This window comes from Marmota flaviventris, chromosome 13 (assembly GCF_047511675.1).
Source record: "Marmota flaviventris isolate mMarFla1 chromosome 13, mMarFla1.hap1, whole genome shotgun sequence".
Classification (NCBI taxonomy): domain Eukaryota; kingdom Metazoa; phylum Chordata; class Mammalia; order Rodentia; family Sciuridae; genus Marmota; species Marmota flaviventris.
In genome coordinates this window covers 61,761,375-61,784,015 of record NC_092510.1, presented here as the reverse complement: position 1 = coordinate 61,784,015, position 22,641 = coordinate 61,761,375, and the positions used below count along the sequence as shown (strand labels likewise).

General features: G+C 35.1%; 1 protein-coding gene across 1 annotated transcript; it reads left to right on the top strand.

Moving 5' to 3' along the window:
* Positions 1-14,289: 14,289 nt before the first annotated feature.
* Lingo2 (leucine rich repeat and Ig domain containing 2) lies at positions 14,290-16,220 on the top strand. The gene has a single exon (XM_027931088.3). It carries the CDS (start codon positions 14,290-14,292, stop codon positions 16,108-16,110), a length of 1,821 nt encoding a protein of 606 aa, XP_027786889.1. The 3' UTR covers positions 16,111-16,220.
* Positions 16,221-22,641: the final 6,421 nt, after the last annotated feature.

The following is a 22,641-nucleotide window of genomic DNA, read 5'->3' as shown; positions in this document are numbered from 1 at the left end:
GTGTATATATTCCACATTTTCTTTATTCATTCATTATTACCCTATGTGCATACATGCCTACACAACTGGTGTGATTCTACATCATGTACAACCAGAAGAATGAGAAGTTATACTCCATTTATGTACGATGTGTCAAAATGCATTCTACGGTCATGTATAACTAATTAGAACAGATATAAAAGAAAAACAGTGTTGGGAGAAGATGGGAGTTGTAGAATGCTCAGGGCAGAAGGCTTGGATATAAATTCACATTCCTGCATATGTTAAATATTTGACCCGAAGAAGTTGAGTAAATGAAGCATCACAAGTGAATAAAGCAATGCCTGTGTAACCTAAAGTATGAGATGCATTCCTGTGTAGTGCTTTGGTATTAGAAAACAAAGTATTCAGTAACTGATTTTGTGAGGACAGAGCTATTCCCTTTTATGTATACAATTGATCTTCTGATTATAATGAGAAAGATTTGATTTTAACACCTTTCTGACCCTGAATATTCTTCCAAATAGAGAGCAGGTCTCTTGAAAGATAAAAAGTTTTAGTTAGACTATAACATCATTTTGTTCCTATTGTGGGTCTGTGTGTGTGTATATGTATAATTTTTTTACTTCCTAATTATTATTTTTCCATTTGGGTTTTCCATTTGAATTATACATTTTTATTTTTAGTGTAAGTTTTCAAAATGTGTTCATTTTAAAAATATGTTAAAGTAAATAATAGTGCAAGTGAAAAACAGATTTGACAAAGCCATGTATTAGTAAGAAAGAACTGGTATTTGGAAACATTGTGTTCTATTTTTATTACCTCAATAGGCATTTATCATGCATTTTGTGTAGGGCACTGAGTTTAGCTTAAGATCACTGCCATTCATTTTTATTCCTTTGAGGCACAAATGAGCAGAGAAAATCAGATTTATGTATGAAAAGGGCTTCTGCACACATCAGATAGACTGAGGCAAAGGTGCAGCTCTCTTTGGATCAGTTATGGCCTGAGCCTTTTCTTTCCCACTGACTCATGCTATATTTGCAGTTTGGAGACACCACTATTGAGAACTGCTATTCATTGTCTACTTGGACATCATATATGGTGGGAAATCAGAAGGTAATGGATGATAACTCACTAACAGAGAAAACAGAAATAGTAACCTAAAGATTTGCTGTTTAACTTTATAATGTGGCCAGTGAAGTAACATATCTATATTACCGGTTAATCATTCAGAAGAAAAGATTCTGTGATTAAATTTTGAAACTTTAATTATAGTTTTTTGTTCCTAATATTAGAGTTTTCAAGACTTGTGTAATATGATGCACATTGAAAGCATTTCTTAACTGATAAATATTTCTTCTGTAATAATCTTAGTACTTACCATTTTGGTGTATTACCTTCCAGTCTTTGTTTGATTAAGAATATTTCTCCTTATTTATATTCAGTCTAGGGTTATAAATTTGTTTCTTTTCACTTAGCATTCTTTATATACACACTTTTACAAGTTATTAAATATCTCCCATAGCCATCATTTTAATTCCTAAATAAGACAATTAAAAGAATCATAGCAATGTATTTTTCTACAACTGTACATTAGTTTTGCAATATTTTAGTATATTAAATAATGTAATAAAGTACATATTTGATGTTTAAAATTATACATTGATTCAAATATGGAAATCAAATTCATATCATTAATGTGCTACCAGTCAGTGTTTCCTTACTAGACTATATGCTGTTGGAGAAAATGAATTGCATTTACTCAGCTCTATGTGTGCTGCTTGCCTTGCACACAGAAGGCACCCAGTATGTGTTTATAGATTTCAACTAAATATACTTACTTCTTTGATATATTTTTCAGTCCTGTGGAGGGAATATAAGCAATTAGTTGACAACCGTCAGTTGCTAAAACAAGGGAGAGTTCCCAAATATCTGCCAATGTTAGAGGCAAAATTCTGAGTCTTAAAATGTAAAGAATTTTAATGTATTCCTGAGCTTGATTGCTATGCAGTTTTTAAAAATAGAATGCATTTGGCCTTCATTCTTATCCAGAAAACAGCTTTAAAAATAATATTTGATATGAATTAATATGTATATAAATGGGAATTTGGACACAGTACTCTATCTGACAAAGATTATTACATCAATGAAGGCCAAGTCAGATAGACTGAGGCAAATGTGCAGCTCTCTTTGGATCATTTATGGCCTGAGCCTTTTCTTTCCCACTGACTCACTCTATATTTGCAGTTTGGAGACACCACAGTTGAGATAAAATATGGTCTTTTAGATAAAATATAGGAAATTTTCCAGATGACTAAGTCCTTTCTAGAACAATTTTTAAACAAAATATAAGCCAAAATATATATATACTAGATTAATATTTAATATAATTTTATATTTATTTTGCCATAGAAAGGCTACATACTTTCCAAACTTATTACCTCTTACTCATAGCCATGTAGATAAACTACATTTCCCAGTCTCCTTGCTATTAGGTATAGCCATAGGACTGAGTTCTGGCTAATGAAGTACAAATAGAAATTATGGGTGCAAGTGTCACATCTGGTTCATGAAAACTCTTATTTGTGATACTTTATGACTTTCTCCATGTCAAATGAAAAGGACTTCAAAAACTTAGAAAAGGGTAGAATTGTAAAATAGAGCCCAAGTCCCTCCATGTCTTTGTGGAGTACAACTAATAAACTTCTGCAGTGTACACTACTGAGATTTCGGGATTTATCAGTTTCCAAAGCTGGTAGAAATTTATATTTGTTTCATTTTCAGAGTGTTCCAGGAGGGATTTAAGACACCTATCTTATCTGAACAGCTTTGAACAAGAAAAAAGCTAAAATATCTTGGTGCCTTCAGCACCAACTAATTAAAATCAGGTAATCTCCAGAGAGACTCTCCTTTGTTCATGAATATCCACACTTCAAAGAGTCCAGTTTTTCATGGAACAATATATAAAATTCAAGACTCTGAAAGGAAACTACTTAACAGAATTCTTCTCTATTTGATCTTATTTTCTCTAGTAAAATTTAATAACCTTATGAAGGAGGTTATTAACCTCTGTGGTCACACACTTCATACAGATTGGCCTGGGTGGATCTTGAAGGCTGAGTAATTATCACAGAAAGGTAGCCAGACAACCTTTTAATTTTTTTTTCACTCCAGTTAAAGTGAGGCACATATTTCATAGCTCTAAATATATTTAAAGGGATTTAGTTAATTTCTTCACAGAAATTTGTGCTCTGAGTTAATTTTTGGATCTCCAATATGAAATACTAAATAGATGTAAATATCTACCTTAATATATTAATCCAGTAACTCCAGATTATCTATTCTGTAGGCAACTATTTACATGAAAAAAGGGTTTTAGTACTCTCTCAAATGAGGGGATCTGTGTTTGACACCTTTTCCCTTTCTCTAAATAATAATAAAGGATGAAAATCTGACTTGGGCTCCACTCTCACTTTTGATTCTCACAATAACCAGCTAGGATAGTTACTATTGTTCCTGTGTTTGAAGTAAGAACACTGAGAATAAGAGAGGGTTTAGTTCTGCTGCATATTTACACTCTTAGCCATTACCTAATATTGCCTTATAGGTTGGGAACATTTTACAACACATCTGTGAGGCCATCAGGAATCTTAAGCCAACTACTCTTTAACTAGTAGCATTAATTTCAAAGAGAAAACCCTCAAAGCTAGACAAAAACCACTTTTATCTTTAAAAGTTTCCAGAAAAGTAGGCATACCCTACATGTCCCAAGTAATTCTATGTAGGCCAAAAGGAGATTCAGAAAGAAACTGTAAGAGAAGAGCAAATAATTTACATTTCAAAGAGATAAAAATAAACACCAGAACAGAGGGTACTCCAGTTGCAACAAAGATTAAACAGAAACTATTAATTAATGACTTTGGACAAGCTTTGCTAATTGTTCACCAGTCACTTGAATACAAGATGAACTCATGTTTTGAAATACCAGTTCAGTAGAAAATTGATTCAGAACCATAGAAAAAGATACAAAAGCACAGCCCAGAGATAAATGAGGAAATGGTATGTTTTCTCTAGTTTTAAAAGTCTTACTGTAAAAAAAAATCTGTTTTTTTTTAATTAGTTCTATTAATTGGAATGAACTATATACAGAAAAAGAGTAGAACAAAAGGGCCCTAAAAATTCTGGATGGAAATTTTGGCTCCAATACTAAGACTATAACCTTAGGCAAATGACACACCAAGCAAGAAGGGTGCTTTCCCCTCCTCCTGAAATAAGGAGATAAGAGCTTTCACAGGATTATATGGAATCTTCAATTGTCTTCTGCTATGGCTAAACGTACAGCATGCTTTCAGCCTAACCCTTTTCTGGCAAATTTTGAAAACAAATATTAAGTAGATTACTCTGTCACAAAAGAGAATAAGGAAGTTGCTGCTGCATGAGGATTGTTTTGCATTTTTGAGGCAGTTGGGACCACTATGGGGACAAAGGGCATATGCATTCCCAAGTAACTCATGATCCATTAAAAGTACCACAAAAACGAGGAGCTTGAGTCACAATTGTAGTTGGGACTTAGAGAGGCTGCCTTTGCTAAAAGCATCAACTCTTCACTTGGGCCTGCTGATGCCTGATGAGTAACTTAAAGAAAGATAACGGGATGCCATCTCTAGCTTCATTTTGTATCTGTCCTCTTTGCCTGAAACTTTGGGTCACATTCTTCCACAACTCTGTACATAGAGGAGTGTTTACCTAATGCTGATAATCCATCCCCTTAAAGGCTGAAGATGTCAAAATAAGAATAAGTCAGGTCCTTCAAGATTTAGAGTCACATTCAACTGTCTGCTTCACAACAACCTGCCCTGGATCCCCCTGGAATATCATTTACACATCTTTGACCTTTGCCCTACACCTTCCACAAGCAACAGAGCCTTGTAGGCAGATCACCCCATGATGATTGTTTCTGCTTGGGGTTGGGGCAATCTCATCTCATGGGAACCAAATTACCCCAACAGGTCTAATAAACTTCCTACGGAACAAATGGAAATTCTCCCCTCAAGCAAAAGTACTTTTACAGAATCAGATGGCAAAAATGGACCCTAGCCTATCCCAGCAATCCAACAAAAGGCTTGTGCCCTAATTAAAGTTTCACCTTGTGTGTTCATACTCCTGGCCAACTTAGTTTCATTTCTGTTAATATCAGGTCAGAAATTCCCATCTCTGGCATCACTTCCAGCTTCTCTCTGGGCAAATGAGTTTTCCCCATGTCCTTGAAGGCAATATGCATGACCGAGCCAGAACCAGTATTATATCCTTTACAATAAGGCCACATAGGAAGGTAATATGGTCTCAGCACATTCAGTGTTCCCATGGACTGTGGAATGACTATTTCAACAAGCCAGACAGAGATTCACTCATCCAAATCAGAGGGAGCTGTGCATGAGATATCCCTTGATTGTGGATCCTGAAAAGCCCTAGAAATTGCCACATGAAAAATGTCAACTTTAAAATCTACCAGCCTCAGAGGACACTATTACCAATGACAGTTCCAGTTAAATAAAAACTTTCTTAATCTCCTTACCTATCCTAAACGAATTATAAAATGACAACAGAGGGAAAAAATAAAGATGTTATCTGATTTCATGTTCAATTTACTATTTGTACGCCCACTTTACATCAACTTATAGACTTCATTGCATTAAATCATATTAACAGCTCATTTCCATACAGATAGAATCTTACATTATCTATATGGGCTTCAAACCAAATGATAATTGCAATCATCTAATATTTTCTAGCCAAGTAACTGGAGTTCAAAATGCTATCTTCAATTCTTAGCAGAATTGGTAATCCTAATATAGTTAATTGAGAAATATTTACAACATAACTGCTTTTTCTTCTGCCTAAACCATTGAGTAATTTTATCATTGACACAGATAAGTTTTGGTTTAAAAATTATCTTACAATATAAAACACGTCGGATGTTCTCCAAGTCTGTTTTTCATAGTAGCTGTTACCATTTCCCCTCCAAATTTCTGCAAGTTGACCCTTAATATTGAAACTTTCTTCCTTACCAAGAATGAGTAATGAGAAAGGTAAAAATACAATACTTTGGAGGATAATTGGAGATCATGGAGAAGGATACATTTTTTTCTTTTCTGTAGAAAGAGTGCAAATCCATTGGTTCCTGCCAGGGTTGGGACTTCCTGCTTCAAGCTCAAGTTCACTTATGTCCTTCAAAGAACTTGGGCAACCCCTGGTGAGTTTCAAGACCTGCTCACACTGAAATTTATTTCTGTTAGTTTTCAAATGTTTTATAGGACATTCACAACTCTTTCATATCTGATTTTTGACACAGACCAGTCTTTCTGATTTACAGTTTTAGATACCTGGAAACTTTAAATCTCAGTTTTATGACTTCAGATGTGTTTCGGATGGCTTTATTCATTAAATCCTTTGCTTGCTTTTCTTCCCCACCTGGCTCTTCTTGTCACATATCTCTCTCCATTTGGAAAGTAGTTATACTGGGGGAAAAAAATCCTATCATTAGCCAATGTGGAGGTTTACAGGGATTTCTGCACTATCCATTTATTGCATTTATTGTTTTGTGCCCTTGTTCAGTTGCCAGGGAACTAAATTAATCATAAAATTCCCAGGCTCAGCAATTTATCATTACTATATCATCTATCAAAGCAGCTCTATCCCTTATAAATTTTCTTTTTAAACAATGAAGAAGTGTCACCCTGTTCTTATGTTTGAAAAGATGATGATGTTTGAAATTCTCCATTTTTCTTTCTCCATTCTACTGATCTGTCCACTTTTCCTGAACATTGTATCATCCATTTGAGGACCTCTTTCTGCAGTGTTCTCCTGTCCTCAGAAGAAATCCATCTCCTTCTGTGGCTTGGTTTTCATCTTGATAGAATCTGCTTCAACAAACCAAAACATTCTACCAAAAAAAAAAAAAAATGATGATAATGACAGTTATGAAAGTGCTAAGCACTTTATATATATATCATCTTTAGTGCTCACATTTATTCTGTTTTATTATCATGAATTAACCAAGGAGACATAAGAATCATAGCTATTATTATCCATGTTTCATAGCTAACATATGTCACAATCAGAATTTGAGCCAGGGGTAAATAAGCCCAAATTTTTGCTGTTTTGAAAGTACACTCCCTGATGTTTTCATTTGTGTTTTTTTAGTTAATAGAAGAGGTGGGAAATAAGTACCCAGCATATGAGAAATGTGAGTATGAACATATCCAGCTTCACACACTAAGCTTCAAAGGGAACTAATCACTGTGCTGGAGAGTCTCTTTGATGGGAATTAGTAGAAAAGCCCTCGTAAGCTCCATATAGATTTTAGTTTCCTGCTTTATTCTTAATGAAACAAAGTTCATCTTGTCAAACATTGGTAACAGTTGGACATTATGAGCAAACTTTGATTGTAAGATTTCTGATGACAGCAGAGCTAAATGGAGTCAGCAGTCTGCCCTTCTAGACTAAACCTGAGAAACACTTATGGTTGGAATGATAAAGCAGAACCTTCCTCCACAGTTTTCCAAGCTACATCAAAGAAAATTCATGAGAACCGGCTCCAAATTGTCTAGTTCTGCCAGTGGAACCAATAAGATAGTCCAGATCTGAAGCAACTTTGCCTGCTTGCTGAGTACTAATCCTTTTGACAATCCTTCATTTTGACCAGAGCCAAAATAACCATTTTTTAAAAAAAAAATTAGATGTAACCCCCCCTTAATTGAATTCCTTTCTGCTATATTTCTTGGTAGATACCCATAGAAAAGTATTCAAAAAGCCCTTTCCCTAAACTATTACAGAAAAAAAATCATAAATAACATGCCAATCATCCCCTTCTCTAACTGTTGATGTGTACATTGAGCAAACTCTGCTGATGACAACAGTATTCTCCAGTGGAATTTATGAAAAAAAAATGACTCAGTCATCACTATTAATTCAAAATAAACTGGAAAGTAAAAATAATATAATGGAGGCTTTATCTTGCAAATATTAATAGCCACATAATTATAAAAGAAAATACATTTCCCTGCCCTACTAAGAAATACTAGAATATATTTGAAGAATATTTTCAAGAAGTGAAAAATCATTAATTTACCCAAGGACGCCAGACCTCTTGGTCCAGGAATGTATACCATCAAGGAAACAAGAATTCCTCCACATGTTACTGCTTTAAGTTCCTCATCTTATCCAAGTCCTCCTCAGTTGTTAAGAGACTGGAAATCATCTTTACCTCTTCTTCTCCAACATATTCTGAAGACAGTCCATAAGTAGAGCATTTCTGCTCCGCATCAGAATATGTCTCAAATCTGCTCCTGTAACCCATGTTGACTCCCACAGCCCTTATTGTAGTCACTACTATTTTTATCTTGGATGAATACAGGAGTCGTTGAGTTTCCAGATTCAGGTCTTTCCCCCCCTACAAGTCTCTTTTCTGCTTTCCAAAATGCAAATCTGATCATATTATTCTTTTGCACAAAACACGTGCATGGCTTGCTATTACCCTCAGGATAAAGTACAAATAGCTTATCACAGTTTATAAGCACCATATAAATTCACTCCTTTACTTACTCCTGTAAGTAAAGCCTCTTCTCTCCTTAGTATTCCAGCCATTCTGAACTATTTTAAGTTCACTATCACAGGGTATTCCTTGCCTTCACACACCCTTGCCACTATGCCTAGAGCTCATTATGCTTCTCTCCACCAAAGATGGGGAGATATAAATGGAAACATACTATTATAAGGCTTCTATGTCTTTCTGAAGCCAGTTTATATTGTGTTAGTTGACTTTCTGTCACTGACAAAACAGCTGAGATAACTTACAAGGAGTAAAGGGTTTGACTCAGATTCTGGACATGATCACTTGCCCCTGTTTGGAGCTTGAAGCAGCACACTGCATCACAGCAGGAGTGAGTAGCATAGGAGGTCTGTTCACCTAATGACAGCTAGGATGCAAAAAAGAGGGAAGAAACCAAGTCCCTAATACCTCCTTCAAGGAAAGGTCCAGCAATGATCTAACTTTGTTCCATTAGGTCCCACTCCCTAAAGGTTTCAACATACCCAAAAAATACCACAGGATGGTGTTCAGGGCTTTATTACCTTCATAGTTAAGGATTTTAACACATCTCTCTCTGTATTATTAAAGCAACTTTCAAAAAGTTTAGGATTTAGAAGATCTAAACATAATCAACATTAATCATAATGACTTTTAGAGAACAATGCACATCAAAACGTAAATGACATTCATTTCAAGTGAACAGTCACCAAGACTGATCATACTCTGATCTAGTTAAATGATAGATTTCAAAAGATTAAACATCTTTTTTTAGATTAAACATTAAACATTCTGTTTTTATGAATTAAACATTCATAAAAACAGAATTAAATTAGAAATTTGAAATAAAACATCTAGAAAAGATCAGAATATTTGTAAATAAACCAACTAAATCCTATAACATTCATGGGTAATAGAAGAAAGCATAAAATAAATTAGAAAACAATTTGATCAGTTTTTTAAAGAATTAAAATTTATGAACTGCAACTATAGTAAAACATACGAGGGGGAGTATTTATAGTTTCAAAAACTTATGTTAGAGAATAAGAATGTCCAAAATGATTTGTCTAAGTTTCCATCTTAGGAAGCCAAAAATTAAATAAATAAAAGAGCAAACTAAACCTAAAGGTCAAAAATAATAAGGATAAGAAGATAAATTAATAAAATAGCAAGGACACACAACAGAGAAAATCAATATAAGCAAAAGTTCCTTGAAAAATTCTAGCTAGATTTATCAAGAACAAAGAAAAGTACAACCTACCAGTGTCAGAACTAAAAGAGACAATTTTCAGATCTTATGAACATTAGAAAACTAACAACTTTATGACAACTTCAGACAATTAAATTTGATAGCTTAGATGAAATAGGAAAATGTCTTTAAAAACAAACTATCAAAACTGACACAAAAATGAAAGAGAAAATCTAAGTATTCCAGCATCTACTAAGAAAATTAATTTGTAGTCCAAAGAATGCCTAAAAAGAAAATTCTAGACTCTTGGTTTCACTGATATTTTTTTGTTTAAATATTTCAGAAAGAAATAACAATCTTACACAAACACTGAGAAATACTTTTCAACTGGTTTTATTAGACATATATTATTCTGATATTAAAAGTACCCAAACACATGACAAAGAAAATAAAAACTAGAGGAAAAAATTCTCCTGAACTACAAAAATTAACCAAGTATTAACAAAAGAAATCCAACAAAACATAAAAGTACAATGTATTTAAAAATGGCAAAGTAATGTGTATCCCAAGAGTGCAAGTTTGGTTTGATGTTAATAATTAGTATTATTTACTGCCTAAAATGAATAATGGAGAAAAAAGCAGATCATCTTCATAGATACACAATAGCACCTTCAAATTTAATATTTATTTTTGTTATAAATTCTTAGTTAACTGAGAAAAGAACTTCCTCAACCTAATGAAAAACATTTATGAAAAATCCACTGTTAAATTTCATGGTGGAAAAAATGATTTTCCTCCAAGTTTATGAATGAAGTAAGGAAAATAGTTCTCGGCATTTGTATTCAACATTGTGTTGAAGGTACTATCAAATGCAAAAAGACACAAGAAAAGTATAAAAATTGGAAAAGAAACCCTGTCTTTGTGAAAGACAAAACATTTGCTGAAAAAAATCTAAAAAGACCTAAGTAAATGAAGAGATTACCACATTTATGGGCTGGAAACTCAATATTTTCACACAAATTTATCTAAAGTCAACACAGTATAAATATCTCAGAAGACTTCTTTAGAAATTAACGAGATGATACCAAAATTCATATGGAAATTTAAATGACCTCAAAGAACCGAAAGATTCTTTGAAGATAATTTTTTGGAGGACCAAGAGTAGCTGATTTCAAGACAAAGTTAACATACATAGCAATAGTAACCAAGACCGTTGTGGTTTTGGTGAAAGTATAGACATAAATCAATAGATAATAGAATTCAGACACATACATATATATGATCAAATGATTTTTAAAAAATTCCCCAGGGTAACTCAATAGGGAAAAGAAAATCCTAAGAAATAACACTCCAAAAACTGGATACTGTAGGGGAAAGTCTCCATCTCACCTCCAACTCAACACAAAAATCAATACAGAATGGATCATAGGCCTAAATGTAAGTGATGAAACTACAAACTTTCTAGAAGAATGCATAGAGACATTGAAATAGGCAAAGATCTTGGGAGAATCCAAAAAGTAGAAATCATAAGATAGAAAAATTTTGAAATGTACTTAGGTTTTAAAACCTGTGTTCTTTATGAAACACCAATAAGAAAATGAAAAGGTAAACTATAGATAGCAGAAAATATTCACAATACTTACATATTCTAAATATTCTTTCTTTATTTGATATAACTTTTACATCTCAGTAAAATACAACCTGATTTAAAATGACCAAAATATTGAAGATAAAATATATCAAATAATCTGTATAAATGAACAGTAAACATAAAAAGATGTTCAGCTTCATAGGTTATTAGGAAAATGTAGTGATAATACTACATACCCATCAGAATGGCTAAAATATGAAAGACTGAGAGTACTCATGATGAAGTGTATGTAGAGCTCCTGAAACTCTTATGCAGTGCCAGTGGGGGTTGTCAAAAGGCACAGTCACTTTGGAAAAAGATCTGATTCTTATAAATACTAAACATATTCCTATCTTGTGACACATGATTTTAATATACATATGTTCATACACACAAATGGGAGTATATGTCATAATTTCATCTTTACGTAAATAAGTATAGAACTAAACTTTGTGGTGTATTGGATACATACTTGCTTTGCAACTCTAATATTATAAAATAATCAAATTTTCTTGTACATTTTTTCTTCTATTTTAATCATTTCAAGTGAATTCACTTGAAATTTGTTGTAGTAGAAATAGTGAAAAGAAAATGCAACTCTTCCAACTAACCAATTACTTATATTTTTCTCACTGAATTAAAATGCCATCTTCAAAATAAACTGACTGTTCAGATACATTTAGATATTATTCCTTACTCTGTTGATTTTGTGTTTTATGTCAATATCATAATTTATTATAATTTTACATCTTATGTTTAAATATATGGTAGAGTCTTTATTATTTTTATTTGATGTTTCTGATTATTCTCATGTGTCTATTCTTCCAAACATAAATCTATGGTAGTGTTTTTTTGTATGGGTGTAATTTATGTAACAACTTTTACTATTACACACTTTCATTTTCTTTCTATTGTAGACGAACCAGATTAAACTTGACAAGAAACACAAAACTAATATGACAGCTGAGGAATCAAAACTTAATAAGTTGTCTTTCAAATATCTATGTATATTAGTTCAAAAATTTCAAATTTAAAAATGATTTTTCAAGTTTAAACTATCTTTATTAATGTGTTTTATTATAATACTAAATCTTTCAACCTAAATATACAACTTATCCCTCTATTTAGTAAGTTTTATTTTGATTCCTCAGTAGGTTTTAATAGTTGTCAGTTCTATGTGTTTTGAAAGTTATTCAAAGGAATTGAATATTTTTCAGAAATGCTGGTGACAAATTTTACAATGTTTTCTATAAGGCTTTTTTTAAGAGAGAGAGAGAGAGAATTTTTTTTAATATTTATTTTTTAATTTTTGGTAGACACAACATCTTTATTTTTATGTGGTGCTGAGGATCAAACCCAGCGTCCCGTGCATGCCATGTGAGCGCGCTACTGCTTGAGCCATATCCCCAGCCCAAAGGCTTATTTTTATATTCAAGAAAATAACTATATACATTTTTCAATGTGAATTTACTTATGTGTTCCAATGGTTTTTCAGCAGGTTTTCATGACATATTAATTTGGTCTGTACATAATGATAATTCTGCCACAGAACTATCTTTTTTATGTCTAACTGATTTGGGCAGCACTTTCTGAGTCTTCAACTTTTTTTCTACATTTTGGGGGGAATTTTTATAGTCATCTAGTTATTCACCATTAAGTCAGATCATACTTGTTTTTTATGTATAACTTTCTTTTGGATAGCCATAGATATAATGTTTACATATATAGCTATACTTACAACAAAATTATTCTCTAATTCTTCTTTTACAATTCAGAAATAAATTATGATGTTTCCATATACGCTTCTGTCCAAAATCTTGTTTTAAACTATATAATCTTGCATAAAATATGGTGTTTATGAATGAATAATGTTCTCCAGGGGACCTTAGATTGAGGAGTACAGTTCAACAACATACCTTTTGCTATTCAGTTGAGCAGTAAGGTCAGTATTTTCCTAACACATTTAAGGCATACCTATTTCCAATTTTTAGTTGTCACCTATTTAATTTCACTTTAACAGATCCACTTGGTTTGAATATAGAAGAATGATAGTTTATAGATTGTTATTCAAAGTTTTTTTCTCTTAAAATTGCAATTCTTCTATTCCTCAATATTTAATCCCAAATCATAAAGGAAGCACATTTACCAGATCCATTATGATAACTCAATTCTATCTCATCTTTTTATAAGAAACAGAAAAACTATACAGAGAGATAATGCAGGCAAATGCAGAATGCCTTAATAAATGAGAATTCACTGAATTCTGGCAAAGGTTTACCTTAAAAGACAAAGTTCATTTTTAATAGAAATATATATGAATGAATAAAAATAATCTTGAAATCTTGCACTGGCTTTAACTTTCTTTGTATATTGGATGCTGGGACTTGGTGTTGAATGGAACTTCTATTAGTTTTATTTTGAATGGTAGAAAATATCCTAAACATTAGAGGTATAGGCACTCATTCACTCAGAACTGGTTTCCTCTTAGTCACTGACCTCTCATTTGAATTCAAGGTAGAGTCGTTGAGTGTGAATTGCATACTGTCTGGCCTCATAGTCTGTGTCAGACACTGAATTTGTCTCTTCATAGTTGTCAAACACTGAACTTATCATAATAACTCCAGGAAACTACAACAATGAATTACTACCTCCATTATCCCCATTCTGTAGCTAAGAACACTGAAGTCTATAGAGTGATCTTATCCAAGATCATGCAGATAAGAATGGCAGCCCTCAGATATCATCCTAGATCTGACTGATTCCAACTCCAGTGTTCTTTCCATTATACTTGCTGCCTTATGTATGCCCCTTCACCTGTCTGTGCCATACCTTAACTTCTCTTCCCTCTTCTGCCCCATCCATGCAGGCCTGTGACCAAGGTGTAGACTAAGAAGTGGAGTCATGCTTCACACGGCCGTATCATGCTGGCAGCCATTCCTGGGTCTGGCTGTGGTGTTAATCTTCATGGGATCCACCATTGGCTGCCCTGCTCGCTGTGAGTGCTCTGCCCAGAACAAATCTGTTAGCTGCCATAGAAGGCGGTTGATTGCCATCCCAGAGGGTATTCCCATCGAGACCAAAATCTTGGACCTGAGCAAAAACAGGTTGAAAAGCGTCAACCCCGAAGAATTCATATCATACCCACTTCTAGAGGAGATAGACTTGAGCGACAACGTCATCGCCAATGTGGAACCAGGAGCATTTAACAATCTCTTTAACCTGCGTTCCCTCCGTCTGAAAGGCAATCGCCTGAAGTTGGTTCCTTTAGGAGTATTCACAGGACTGTCCAACCTCACTAAGCTGGACATTAGTGAGAATAAGATCGTCATTTTACTGGACTACATGTTTCAGGATCTGCATAACCTAAAGTCTCTAGAAGTAGGGGACAATGATTTGGTTTATATATCACACAGGGCCTTCAGCGGGCTTCTCAGCTTGGAGCAGCTCACCCTGGAGAAGTGCAACCTAACAGCAGTACCAACAGAAGCCCTTTCCCACCTCCGCAGCCTCATCAGCCTCCATCTGAAGCATCTGAATATCAACAATATGCCTGTGTATGCCTTTAAAAGATTATTCCACCTGAAACACCTAGAGATTGACTATTGGCCTTTACTGGATATGATGCCTGCCAATAGCCTCTATGGCCTCAACCTCACATCCCTTTCCATTACTAACACCAATCTGTCCACTGTACCCTTCCTTGCCTTTAAACACCTGGTATACCTGACACACCTTAACCTCTCCTACAATCCCATCAGCACTATTGAAGCAGGCATGTTCTCTGACCTGATCCGCCTTCAAGAGCTTCATATAGTAGGGGCCCAGCTCCGCACCATTGAACCCCACTCCTTCCAAGGGCTCCGCTTTCTTCGCGTGCTCAATGTATCTCAGAACCTGCTGGAAACTTTGGAAGAGAATGTCTTCTCCTCCCCTAGGGCTTTGGAGGTCTTGAGCATTAATAACAACCCACTGGCCTGTGACTGCCGTCTCCTTTGGATCCTGCAGCGACAGCCCACCTTACAGTTTGGTGGCCAGCAGCCCATGTGTGCTGGCCCAGACACTATCCGTGAGAGGTCATTTAAGGATTTTCACAGCACTGCCCTTTCTTTTTACTTTACCTGCAAAAAACCCAAAATCCGTGAAAAGAAGCTGCAGCATCTGCTAGTGGATGAAGGGCAGACAGTCCAGTTAGAATGCAGTGCCGATGGAGACCCACAGCCTGCGATTTCCTGGGTGACACCCCGAAGGCGTTTTATCACTACCAAGTCCAATGGAAGAGCTACTGTGCTGGGCGATGGCACCCTAGAAATCCGCTTTGCCCAGGATCAGGACAGTGGGCTGTATGTTTGCATCGCTAGCAATGCCGCTGGGAATGACACCTTCACAGCCTCCTTGACTGTGAAAGGGTTTGCCTCAGACCGCTTTCTTTACGCAAACAGGACCCCTATGTACATGACTGACTCCAATGACACCATTTCCAATGGCACCAATGCCAATACTTTTTCCCTGGACCTTAAAACAATACTGGTATCCACAGCCATGGGCTGTTTCACATTCCTGGGAGTGGTTTTATTTTGTTTTCTCCTCCTCTTTGTGTGGAGCCGAGGGAAAGGCAAGCACAAAAACAGCATTGACCTTGAGTATGTGCCCCGAAAAAACAATGGTGCTGTTGTGGAAGGGGAAGTGGCTGGACCCAGGAGGTTCAACATGAAAATGATTTGAGGGTCTACCACTCACACTACTGTCTCTGTTATTGTTGGTAATCAGTAAGAGTCTGGCACGGTAAATCACTAAGTTAAGAGGGCAGCTTTGTACAGCTGCCCCTGTGTCAATGCAGGGTCCATGGAAATAGGAGGACTTCTTATGGAGCCTCTCCATCTAGAGGCAGGCAGGCATATGTCAGAACCCTTCACATGGTGGGATACTAATTGTTTGCATTGCAAATATTGGCATTCTGGGGATCTCAGTAATGAACCTGAACCTTTGGCTCATGCTCATGGACAATTATTCAGCATTTTCTACCACTGCAAAAACAAATGAAAAAATAAGAACAACCTACAGTGTAGGATTTACTTATTAAAAAGACACATTTGTCTAAAACATAATCTACAGAAAAATTTGTATCTATGATTATCATTTGTTAAAAGCCTTGCATCATACCATATTGTTGGTTCAGCACCAAAAAGATCAATATATTCTTTACTTTTTTTTAAACATATATGCTGTATATGTTTTAAAGCAATATGAATGAGAGGTTGTGCTTTTAGTTACTCACCACTATAGATCCAAGTGTGATTTCACCTTCCTCTACCTACAGATAAGCCTGAGACTAGATCCCTGGAGTTATGGCGGAGATGTGTTGAGAGATGTGTTTGTCTGATGTAGGATGCCAACAAACAGGACCCAAGGCAAAACTGCTCAACTCTGTTAACTTCTGTTACTATAAATAAAGGCATGTGCCTAGTTTTGATACAGAATGGAATATTTTTTATACTTGTAATATCACACTGGACCAGTTTACTGTAACAATGCCCTTGCTTTCTCCACAAGGTGGTGTGCCACCAGATGTACCTGTAAAATGCAAGGTAGGTGTTATTAATGAAAATAATCCATTTAACCACCCCTTGATTTTACTTTCACCAGTCACTGCTAATGAATAGAAAATGAAAGAGGAAGTAAAGATTATATAAAATCATTGGGTAATATTTACCAGTAGCTGAGATCAATAGTTCTGTTGTTCAAAAGCTCTCTGGGTAAGGAGGTCTTTTCCAATGCCAACATAAACCAAGGTGATCCATGCATAACATGATGGTCATGCAACTAAAGATCTGCTTAAAATGTGATTGCTGCGTGAAGGCTGGACTGCTACTTTAAAGGGAACATCCAGCCACTGCCACTATGATGTTCTCTATCCAAATACCATACACATCACATTACCTTGACAACTTCAGAGTTTCACCCTGCTTCCCTAACAAGTAGATTTTCAAAAAATAATCTTGTGTAGACAAGAGGGATCTGTTTATTTTTAGAGGTGAGAAAATACAAGGTGGATTGGAAAACATTTTTTTCTCCACTAAGGAAAAACTAAGATTATATATGTGAAACTGTGCTGATTCTTTTATTTCCTGATCTAAGGATATTTGCCAGTTCAGTTGTATTAATGATTGTTACTCAAACATTTCCGTTTTTTAAAAATAGGATCATGTCATTCCCACCAGTGATCTATTTAAAGGAAGTATAGTTCCATTTAGATAAATGTTGAATGAATGACTTTCAAAACATATATTCATAGGATCTTAGAAGCCATTGAATATAGACTATTTGTGAAATGTCAGATCAGTATTAACAAATTGGAAATTTCCACATTTTAATATTTTAAGATGAATCCGAAGCAAGGTCCCTGTTTGAATTGCACGTGAGCTGGCAAAGTTCTCTAGGATTTCCCACTTAACATGTCAGCTGGGGGGTCTGACTTTCAAAGGTCTGGATTTTTTTTTCAGTATTTGAAATTTTGAGGAACTTCAATAAAGTTAAACTGAACCCCCCACACCAAAAGTATCAAGTTCAGAAATTGTTTTTCCAATTGGATAGCAACACAGTAATACCCATTTCTCTTTTAATAAAGGGTGGAATGAGATAGAAAGACTGAAGAATTACCTGTTTGAGTCATATTTCATTGGCTTTCCTAGTGATCATAAAAAATCTTAGAAATTCTTTTTCCATTTGTGACAAAAATTCCCTGACTAGAGCTAACAATATAAATCAGATTGTGGGTTCTATCAAAATTCAACTCTTAAAAATCAGTGGGTCCTTTCAAATTAAAAAATAATAATAATAAAGTGGAGGGGTAGTCTTCCAAAAGAGAAACCACTTAATTTTAATTTTGCAACATGATATAAAGCAAATTCTTAACAAACTAGCGCATGCAAGCAAAAACATTGAAAAAATTAATAAAAGGTCTTGTGATTTTGACTGCTATTTTTTGTCAAAAGCTGACCATAAAACACCTGAATGAAATAAAATTGGATTAAAGGTAGCCCATCGATGAGAAGATTTAGATATTAGTCCATTCAAAGAAGAGAAATTGAACTCTCTCAGGGATTTCCATACTCTGATCTGTAGAACAGTTACAATATTACTAAGCATTCTTCCAAAAAGAGTCCCATGGACAAAGTTAGGCAAATGAGGTCCAACATCTATGTAAGCCTAATAAATACCCTATAAAGCCTATAAAAAGAATTATATTTAATAATTTTCACCTGGGGTAGGGATTAATTTATTTGAACCTGAAGGATTTCTTTTCCTGATTAACTGTTAAGGTCTTCAAAACCTAGTTTCATGGAACCCCAAATGGTCAACATTCCAGTACTCCATTGAAATATTCCTAGGTCCAATGTTTCTAATAAGAGTAAAATTATAGTTTGAATTGGGCTTCAACTACAACAAATATATATGCCACCTGCCTAAGTGTTCAGACCATGGAAGTACATTGACCAATATTGCAGGAAAAAAGGCTACTTTACTGCCTGAAGCATTGTTGCAATGAATTTATAAGTAACTGAATGGACACTTAACTTTTCTATATTCTCAATACTGGTACAAATCTTGGGTTCCTTTTTCTGCAGAGCTCTGGCATTCCATTGACTGTAACTCTGGGGCTTTATTATCCAGCTTTACAAAGGGATTGCATGATTTTTTTTCCTTCATGGCTGCTGATTAACCCTTTGCTACATCCTGGTAGAGAATAATTGCTTAGACCAGCACGTGGGCCAACTTTTCCCCTTTAGATATTATATCTGAGTTATTTTTCTTCCTAGAGGGTTTGTTTCAAAATAATTTATGAAGAAATACAGTTGTTTGGCTGGGCATTTTGTTCTAGATTTATCAGTACTCTATATGTAAGTAAGCCTTTTCAGAGAAATATTTACTTTCTGTACCCATTAAATCTATAAAAGAAAAAAATTCCCTGACTAGAGCCCTAATGTTCTAAGAGACTTGACGCATGGGCCCAAATGTCTGACATACATATTACTTAAAGTAAGAGAAGCAAGTTTGCTTACTATGTTCTTAGTAGGGAATTTCTACTTTTTCAAATTCTCATAATACTTGCTCTTCTAGCCTGTTTTCATCTTCATTGCATTTATAATCACATGCTTTTCAAATATTCTCAAAATGTGAAAAATGTGAACCAGGACTCATTAAGACCTCGTACTTCCTAGTTCCTGAGGTCCTTCGTCAGAACTCTGATTTTGCTCAACTTTCTCAGAAAAGTTGCTTACCATCAACTCTCCAGTGGTACAAAGGCATTCCAGGTGTGTTCTGCAGTATTTAGGCTATATTATTTTCTCATTGTTCTGCCAATAATTCTTTTTCTCAGTTCTCCCAGGATTCCAGAAGTGACAATCTTTTGTGACTCTTTTAAAAAGGACTATTTAAATCTCACCTGCATTGAAGGCTGCCTTTTGTCACTTTCCATTATTCAAATAGGAAGAAATGTATTTTTTTATATTAGAAATACAGAAAAAGAAGATGAAGTAAGTAGAGCCCCATGTAAATTATCTTATACTTCCAGGGTCTCCCTTCATCTCTGAGTCAAGACGTTTGTTTTATCTTCAGGGGCTGTGCTCCGAAGCTGTTCAGCAACACAGAATGTGTCTTGAGGTTTCCTAGGAAATGAAAAAAGAAGAAGAAGAAGAAGAAGATCATTTTCAGCCTCTAAAGCTAAGCCCTGACAAAAATATCAGGAATTCAAAGAAACGATGGAAGGAGGCACTGGGATCTCTTTTACTCTAGCTCCTTTATTGCTAATTTTTATAGTTATCTTCTAAATGAAGAATCAGAGCTTATGCTCTTTTTTAAACTTTCATTGGTAGCTATTTTTATCCTCTATGTCCTGGCCACCTATACCTCACTTGAAATTCCAAATGGATTTTGAGGCATGTGAACTGGTCACAAAACCTTTAGGGCCAAAGCCATTCATCCTACTTGGTACTTAGGTAAAGATCTATCATCTTGATTATTGAAATTAACATTCCTCATTAGACTACTCCATCATGTGCCTGATTATTTCCATTGATAACTCTCCATTGACTTTGGGAGCTCTATTCAACTTCTTTTGGCTAAAGCCCTTGATATTTTCTCATTGAAGAGTTTTGGAGTTATTCTGCCTTTGTATATACAAAAATCTTTAAGGGATGAAATATTATTTGACTTACTGATTTAGAATTTCATATTTTGGTTAGGCAACAGAGGTGTTTTCTTGTTATTTGGCAAACATTTGACATCTCTTGCTGATAATATCCTTTTCCCCTTCAAAGCCATTTCCAAGAGAGCCTTCTCATTTGTATTCCAGCAAAGTGTAACTCCTGGGAAAAGAGTTTTGCAACATAGTTCTGCAGGATGAAATGAGAGCTGGTTAGCTGTGATCTTTAGCGAGGTTTGCCTAATGAACACTGGATCCAAGAGCTGTTAAGTCTAGGTTTGCAAGGTTTAGCTAAGAAAATCAGTTGTAAATCAACAATGAATGGCAGGTTTTCGATTCTGAAGTCAGTTTTTGGAGCAGCAAAAGGAGTTGCATATTTTCTCAAAATCCATGAGGACTGGAAACTCCTTATCTTGCGTGAGCTTTTCAACAGATGGCCTATGGTAACATGTTGGCAAAAAACAACAACAAAAGACAAGATTAAAATGTATGTTAAAGATTTATTTTTCTAAGAGGACTGGTGCTGATGTTCTTCTTTCCAAATATGGAAATCAGATCAGGATAAGCTTACATGTACCCCAATTGTCCTCTTTTAATTTGTCAAGGTCTTTAATACCCCTTCTCCTTCCCCACCCCCAGTTCCCTGGAAAAAGTCCTGAATGGGAAGAAGGCAATTATCAGGGACTACAGTAGATATCCTTATCCTTGAGAGATAGGTTCCAAGATACCTACCAGTGGATGCCTGAAGCCACACTATTGAATGCTCTCTGTATTGTGTTTATTTTTTCCTATATGTACCTGTTGACAAAATTTAATTTATAAACTAGGCTCAGTAGAAGTTTAACAGTGCTAATAATAAAACAGAACAATTATAACAATATACTGTAATAAAAGCTATAGGGATGTGCACTTTCTATGCATGTTCTACCACCCTACAAATATTCGTTCACTATTTTCAGACCAAGGTTGACCTTGGGTAACTGAAACTATCAAAAACCAAAACCAACCATGGATAAGGAGGAACCACTGTGCTAATTCCCCAGAGAGAGCCCAGAGAGAGGGGGGAGGGGGGGGAAGCTTTGTATTCCTGTCTCTCCTGATACCACAGTTGAAATCATCCTTCATTCTCCAGCCTGCCTGCTCAACCTCCGCCACCTCTGAGCTGCTGTCATGCCTCATCAATGAGTGTTCTTCTAGGGATAAGTCTTCTTTCATTGGTACGAGGAAATTCTTGGGTAATTGTTAAACTGGAAATTGCTTTAAAAAAAAAAACCCTCCAGTCTATCTTCTATAACACTTTAAAAGTTAAGACTTACCATTCACATAATCACAAGCTGACAGCAATCTGCAGGTTGAGTGAATCTGATTTTTTCTCTTCCAGAAGCAGGTGGGTTGATATAATGCCAGCCTAAAATAGAAAGATTTATTTATAGCTTCAGCAGAATGAGAAAAGAGATGGATTAATCAAGAGAGTACTTCTTTTTTTTTTTTTTTTAAGGAAGCCTCTATGTTTAATATGCTAAATAGCCATTAGAAGAAAACAAAAATGCAAATTCATGTTCTCTAAATTGGTTAACTATTCTGATTCCAATAAAGTTCAAATGGTAACTGTCCATATTGAAGATGGATCAAAGATTTTGTACCAGATCTAATAGGGAAAAGCGAAAAAAAAGCAGAAATTAGGTTGCCTGATAACTTTCTTCATTTATTGCACACCTCCTATTCTAAATTGCTTTAATATCTTTAATCTACATTGCAATATAATCAATACAATCTACAATGTAATCAATAAATAACAAGCAGATTAACTCAAACTTGCAAAAAATTCTCTCATCCCTTACAACCACGTATGTCCAACAAATACCAACTCATACATATCTGACAGCGAGAGATTGAAGCTGAATCATGAACGAATTGCATAGGTTAGAAGAAATCATGCTCTTTTCCTTCCCAGTTATAAATTCAGGTGCACCATACATACCTGGTCACTTCACACACAAAACAACTGTCTTCACATGTTTTCTCCATAAGGTATGGAATGCCCCAAATCA

Coding starts and splice junctions, on each gene's coding strand:
- Lingo2 (XM_027931088.3), top strand. CDS start 14,290: ATGCTTCACACGGCCGTATCATGCTGGCAGCCATTCCTGGGTCTGGCT.